Here is a 6,539-nt window from a genome sequence, read left to right as displayed (position 1 = left end):
TATATCTGTATCTATATAGATATAGATATATATGTGTATTCGTACCCTTTTTTCATCATCTAGTTTCCTGTGCCAGATCTTCTACTGATCCACTGAGGCAGACATGTAAAAAACATGAACTAAAGCATATTTCTGTATATAAACAGGACTTTAAATCTTTATCAACAGCTACTTTAGAGGAAATTCTTCAATAAACTGCAACCAAAGGCTCAACTCAGAGGACAAAACCCAACCTGTTATAAATAGTGTGACAGCAAACTTTCTCTTGTGTAAAGTTACAAATAGGAGTAATTATCCACAGAAGCTTTTATACATAATGAAGTTATAATTCGTCCTGTAGAAATTGTACATTTAAGCTATATAGTTCCCTCTGTGATAACTCTGCTATGAATGCCTCTTATTAACTTTTATGCTTTTACAACCCACTATGAGCAAACACTCAGCAACAGTGGGAAGGAAAAACTCCCTTCTTGAAGGAAAAAACCTCTGGTAGAACCTGGAAATCTGTCTAAACTAGTTGGGGGTTAGAGCAACAGATGCAAGTCTTCAGATCATTTGCAGTGTGACTGTCTTTGTGCACACTTTAACCTGATTCAGTTTTCTTATTTGTCAAAATGCACCATGGGTAAAAAAAACAAAACAAAACAAAATAGTAATGAAGGAGAATCTTCAGCAAAGATGAATTAAACAAGTTTTATTTTGATCCAATTTTACTTTAAGTAAAACACATCTTTATTTGATGACTTTAATGTCATCAAATAAAGACAGTTTTGATGGAGCTCCTGACCCAGCCCAAGCTCTCTATGAAGACGAGGAAAAACTCCCCAGGGGGCCAGATCGATGGGAAGAAACCTCGGGAAAGCCCATTCAAAGAGAGATCCCCTTTCCTGGGATGGCTGGGGGGGTTACAGGAAGTCCGAAAAAGCTAATTTTTTATTTATTTATTTTTTAAGATTGACCCATTCCTGTCCAACAGAAAAAAGAAAGGAGGTTACCACAATGTATCACACTTATATGATAAGGTGTGAATTGTGTGTTTGTGTGTGTTATCTTAGCCAGGGGTGAAGCTGGAGCTCCTCCAGTGTTGGGCGCTTCTCCGGGGCTATAGTTAAACATGCCTCCAAGAAATTCTGGCATTCTTGAAAGAAAGAAAAGATCCAAAAGATGAAGATGATAGTTCTAGTGATCCAAGGCATCAGTGAATCTGGAAGTGTGAAGTTTTCTTACCTGTGGACAGACGCTTTTTGATGCTCAGTTTCTTTGCGAGGAACCTCTCGGTACTAAAGTGCCGTGCATGAAGCGCTTCATACAACACCACTCCCATTTGCCACACCGTGGTGGGTCCACACCTGTAGCAGCTCCTCCTGTACCACTCGGGAGGGGTGTGAAGAGGAGTGCCTAACAAACAGACACAATTACAATTTCTTCTAAAACAAAAGACACAAATTGTTACATCTGTGAAAAGCAGGAGCAGAATATGTTACCATAGAAGACGCGATACAGAGATCGCTGTTTAACAAAGCAGCTCAGTCCAAAGTCAATGATGCGAACTCGAGGCACATCGGAGCCGGTCTCAATCAGAATGTTTTCTCCCTTGATGTCCCGATGAAAGATGTGTTTATCCTCAAGTTCCTTTACAGCATCAACGAGTTGCTTCAGAATGACCTGGAAAAGATGAAAAACACAATAATGAGTTAATGCTTTTCTGCCTTGATTGAATGCTGTACAGTCTAAGGCTCTCCCAGTCAACCTACCTTGGCCTTGTCCTCTGGTAAGGTTCTTCCATATTCTGCTTTGTATTTTTGCAGGTCCACAGCAGGGACAGGTCTCTCCAGCACCAGGATCAGCTCTTTGCCAAGGTCGAACCACTCCAGCAAGGACACAGGTGCTGATATTCCCACTGACCCTTCTGCTTCACCTGCAAGTTTAACCATAATGGCCACTTCCACCGAGAGCATCTTCCCGCTTTCATCCTGAAATATTACAACAAAGTGGATGATGAGGAACGCCGCATTCAATCCAGTAATGTAAAACTAATTCAAGTGTTGGACGCTTACCGCCACTTTGCAGTAGACTTTATTTTTGGGAATGTGTTTGATGGCAACCTAGAAGACACAGAGCATTGGTGAGCATTTCCTCAGTATGACATAATGAAAGGTGGAAACACAGCAGACGTCTCAGTTTACGATATTATCCATTATCTGCGTTACTGCCTGTCTTACTACCATCATCTGAACACTTACTGGAAAACGATCTTCTATCCGGTAGCCAGCAAACACTGCTCCGCAGCCTCCTTCTCCGAGCTGGTGCTCCTCCACATATCTGGCTTGGAATTCACCTGAACAGACAAAACAGCAAATCTTGTTTTATTACAGCTGTGACACAAATTACTCTCCTCTGTAGCCTAAATGTTCCTTTTGCCCTTCCCCTGAATATAAAACCCAAGCTGCTTGCTACTTACGTTTTTGGTCTGCCACTGATTTTTTGTCCTGGTCCACATTCCTTTTTTTTTTCTTGGGTGACTCTCTATCGTCTCCCATGGCCTTTCTTTTGCCATGTTTTGCGCACACCTGTTTGTTGTTCAAGTCTGGAGATGTGGAAAACACCAAAAGCACATCAGCTCACTGGATGATAGACACAAACACTAAACACCAATATCTTAAACCTAGCAACCACACTTAATCTACCCCCTTATTCAACTAATTAGCCTACCTTTACCAGAGTCCAACGAGGAGGATGCTTGCTCCTTGTCACCGCTCATATGGTCAAGAAGTTTAGCCCTCTTTGCTTTCTTTGTTGTGTCCTCTTCATCTTGCACAACCTTGCGCTTCACTCCTTTGACCACATCTGAGCTGGTGGAAGGACCAGCCTGCTCAGCGACCCTCCTCCTTTTCATTGGGGTCTTCTTTTCAGGACTGGCCTTTCTTTTAGCAGTCCTGCTCTTACGATCTATAAACGACAACAACACAGTGGTGAAAAAGAGTCCCCGACATCAAGACTGGAAGCAGTTTGATGGCAAAGAATTTGAAATTGCTTTTGCTTAAATGATCACAAGTTTAATCTTGGGATGAAAAAAAAAAACTGATCAGTGCGAGTTGATACTAGGTTTACTAAGTCTTAGATCTTGATGGCACTTGTTGGTCTGTTTTTACTGTTGAGTCCAAGAATAAACTTATTACATTATTTTACCAAAAGACCGGTAACCTTTCTTTGATTAGACATCTTGTATTAAAGCTATTTTCAATTAAACATATGATTCAATTGCTCCAAAAATGATTCACACAGTGTCAACATTTCTAGGATTTGGATTTTACCAGGATTTGATTTTATTATTTTACTTACCTTGATCTCCCGAATCTTTCTTATCGGCTGGAGTGGCAATTTTTCTTGTTTCCTTTTTCATTGTAATTTCGGAGACCCTTTAAAATCGAAAATGTAAACCGTAATGAGCTAAGATTGAGTTAATATTCCTTCAAATGTGCACCCTTCAAATGCTTGACTTTTCTAACTGAATTCTGTAAGTGAGCTTTATAAGTAAACTCTGGAAACTACGGCAACACAACATAGAATCTTGCCTTTCAGTGACTTCACTGACTGCCAGTAGTTCAAAGTAGTTTACAGAAAAACACTGGCAGACAAAGCCATAATATTTCATATAATTCAATCATTTCATATCAATTAAACAGTTTCTTTCATTATCTTTCATCATTTGTATAAAGACCTCATCTATGGATGACAGTATGAAGATTTGTGGTTGACCACACACATTATAATAAACACAGTGTCAGCTACATTGTCATCTGATTTAAAGTATTTATTATGTACATTTAACTGTCATGGTAGTGAGTCTGTGACCCAGTGTTTTGTGTTTGTTCATTTATATTCATTGATTATTCTTATGTATGTTTTTGGTTCTCTTTATTGTTTTCTTCTTGTGTTATATTCTTAGGCTTTAGGTTTCTGTTACTTTGCCTTGCCCCTGTGTCCCACGTGTCATGTCTAGTCACTCTTGTTTCCATGTTCCCCAATTTCTCCCCAGTCAGTCATGTCTCTGTGTCAACTCTGTGTCTTTGTAAAAGTCTCTTGTTTGCTGTTTTACTTTGATAGTCATGTGTGCTGTGTTAGTGTTTTCATGTCTGTGAAGGTTCTCAGTCATCTAGGTCATCGTAGTCTAAGGAGTTTGGAAAGAAAGCGTCTGGACTTGAAGTTGCTTGAAGATGTTTCACCTTCTCGGATGAAAAGAACTTAAACTTTGCTTGAACGTCTTCAAGCAACTTAAAGAAGTGCAGACGTTTTCTTTCTAAGCTCCTTAGACTATGTTAGTGTTTTCAGTTTTCCTTCCCCATGGTCTTGTTGTTTGTGATTTCTCGCAGCTGTGCTCTCATCCTGTGTCTTATTCCCTCATTTATCCCTCTGTGTATTTAAGCCCATTGTTTTCCTCTGTTTGCTGTTGGGTTATCTGTGTATCATCCATGACAATTAAATGAAATAGCAAATGCAACTACAATTTCAATGAGATTCATTCCTGGCATTCTACTGCGGTGGCTGAAAGTAGACACCAAGCATTATCACTGTAACTGATGTAAATATTGGACTTGGAGGGGATTCGTCTGATAGACTGATGCAAACATTACTGTGAGGACATTTTTGAATCTCCCAATTTTCTTTTTTTCTGAAAGAAAGAAAGTTGGTTACTGTATCACATTTGTATGGCAAGATGTGAATTCAGTATGCGTGTGTGTTTGTGTCAGAGAGGAGTTTATCTGAGCCAGGGGTAAAGCAGGAGGTCCTCCAGCATTGGGCACTTCTCCAGGACTTTGTTAAAACTTGTTTTCAAGACGTCTGAAATGAAAGAAGGACAAGAGATATCGAGATGATAATTCCAGTGATCCAAGCGATCACATTGATTTTCTGCAAAATTTTCTTTTTGAGAGTCATTCGGCTGGGCAGGGGGTATAACACATCTGCAATGCAGCAACATCTGCTCTCTGGGCCTGTGTGAGAGTGTTATCTCAATGGCGGGAATGAGGATGTTGGAATTTGGCATCTCAGGCACCAACTCATCTCTTTCCTTAACCGGGCTCACCAGAGATTGGTTTCAGCCTCTCTCCATGCTTTAAGGAGGTTGAGTTGATAAATCTGACTGGCCCCTCCCCTGTCTGACCCTATCTCTTCATAGTCAACACCAATGTTCTCACCGTGTGACCATGAACGGTCCTTACCACTTGGCAAGTAATTTCGAGCTAGAAGAAGGGAGTAAGACAAGCACTTTATGTCCCTGTTAAAATACAACTACATTTTATCAAATATCACTAAGCAGTCCTTACCTTTAAATACAGCCTGGTTTCTTTCTCTTTCTTTCTATATCTCTGAGTGAAGTTAGCTCTCATTCTTTCTCTTCCTGTGAAATACAGCAAGTAGAGCTTTAGATAGCAACACACTGTGACACAGTTAGTGTTTGTTGAGGTGATAGAAATGCTGCATTTGAAATTACCTGACACAACATTTTACTCCCTTTTATGTTCACTCCTTTTTTTCTGAAGTACCGCAAATTATGGGCACGTGGGGTTGTTCTGGTGTTGTGCTAAAAATAAATAAATCAAAACTACAGTACATGGTTTGTTCTTTCATCTCTTTTTATGCGACATCCTCTACTGATTAAAACGCGACTGCCTTTCACTGTTTAGGCTCAAATCTCATTGTTTGAAGGCCTGCAGTGACGTGAAATATTAACTTCCCCCAAATGCGTTAAACCCAAAGTAACGAGTTTGTTTTGAAAATATACGGAGTGGAAACTACAGATATTTGTAGTTTTGCACGTCTTTCTTCCTCCACCAGAGGCCATAGGCGCTGTCGATCTTGTATGTCCTCCTGCAGCAACATCTCTGTGAAGCTGATGCCTTCTTGCTTGCAGGTTGAAGAATCTTTGGTGCGCCTCCACAATTCTTCTTTAATTCGCCTCTGTGTGAATAGAATAATGATGTTTCTGTTTCTGCCATCAACTTGTTTCCCTAAGCGGTGGACAATATCAACAGCCTCTTCTAAGTTCAAGTCAGGGGCAATCTTCTGAAGCGTTTGCAAAACCTTCACTCTAATGTTTTCGTCTTTGTCTTCCTTCACCCCTTTCAGTTTTAGGCACCACCTCATTCGGTAGCGCTCTTGTTCTCTCACTCTTCTTTTCAAGTCTTCGTTTTCTTTAAGCAGCAGTTCATTCGCATTTGCCAGTTTAACAACTTTCAGTTTGCAATCAGCTATCTCTGCAGCGTTAAACTCTACAGCCTTAGCCAAGCTGGCAACCATAGCTGCACTTTGTCTGTTTTGTTCCTTGATATCCTCCAGTTGTGCTTCAAATTTTTTGTCAAGTCCCATAATGGCTTCAAAAATAGTTTTATTGGAGATATCATCAACCTTTCGTCTCCCTGTGAGGTGTCATGCCGAGCAGATATCAGAATTGAGTTCAAGCAAAGTTGACTCTTTTGGTGATTACAGTTTGTCCGGGCGGGCTGTGCGTCTTATTTCATCTGCAGACACGTCGTTGG

The 6,539-nt window shown here is 40.3% G+C and overlaps 1 protein-coding gene across 1 annotated transcript; it reads right to left on the bottom strand.

The window, feature by feature from the left end:
• Positions 1 to 679: 679 nt before the first annotated feature.
• On the bottom strand, positions 680 to 4,185 carry LOC146688726 (serine/threonine-protein kinase pim-1-like). Its single transcript, XM_085437706.1, has 9 exons — positions 3,343 to 4,185; positions 2,713 to 2,949; positions 2,462 to 2,587; positions 2,244 to 2,338; positions 2,058 to 2,105; positions 1,755 to 1,973; positions 1,485 to 1,665; positions 1,228 to 1,398; positions 680 to 1,138 (listed from the first exon to the last, which is right to left on the bottom strand). The coding sequence occupies exons 1-9, from the start codon at positions 3,401 to 3,403 to the stop codon at positions 1,047 to 1,049; spliced, it is 1,230 nt and encodes a 409-aa protein (XP_085293832.1). The 5' UTR covers positions 3,404 to 4,185; the 3' UTR covers positions 680 to 1,046.
• Between the last annotated feature and the right edge of the window lie 2,354 nt (positions 4,186 to 6,539).

Source organism: Copadichromis virginalis, linkage group LG17 (genome assembly GCF_057382275.1).
Source record: "Copadichromis virginalis isolate Kocher_CV1m ecotype Utaka linkage group LG17, C_Virginalis_male_GT1.1, whole genome shotgun sequence".
NCBI lineage: Eukaryota > Metazoa > Chordata > Actinopteri > Cichliformes > Cichlidae > Copadichromis > Copadichromis virginalis.
Note: the sequence above shows the minus strand (reverse complement) of the source record. Positions and strands in the feature narration are given on the sequence as shown.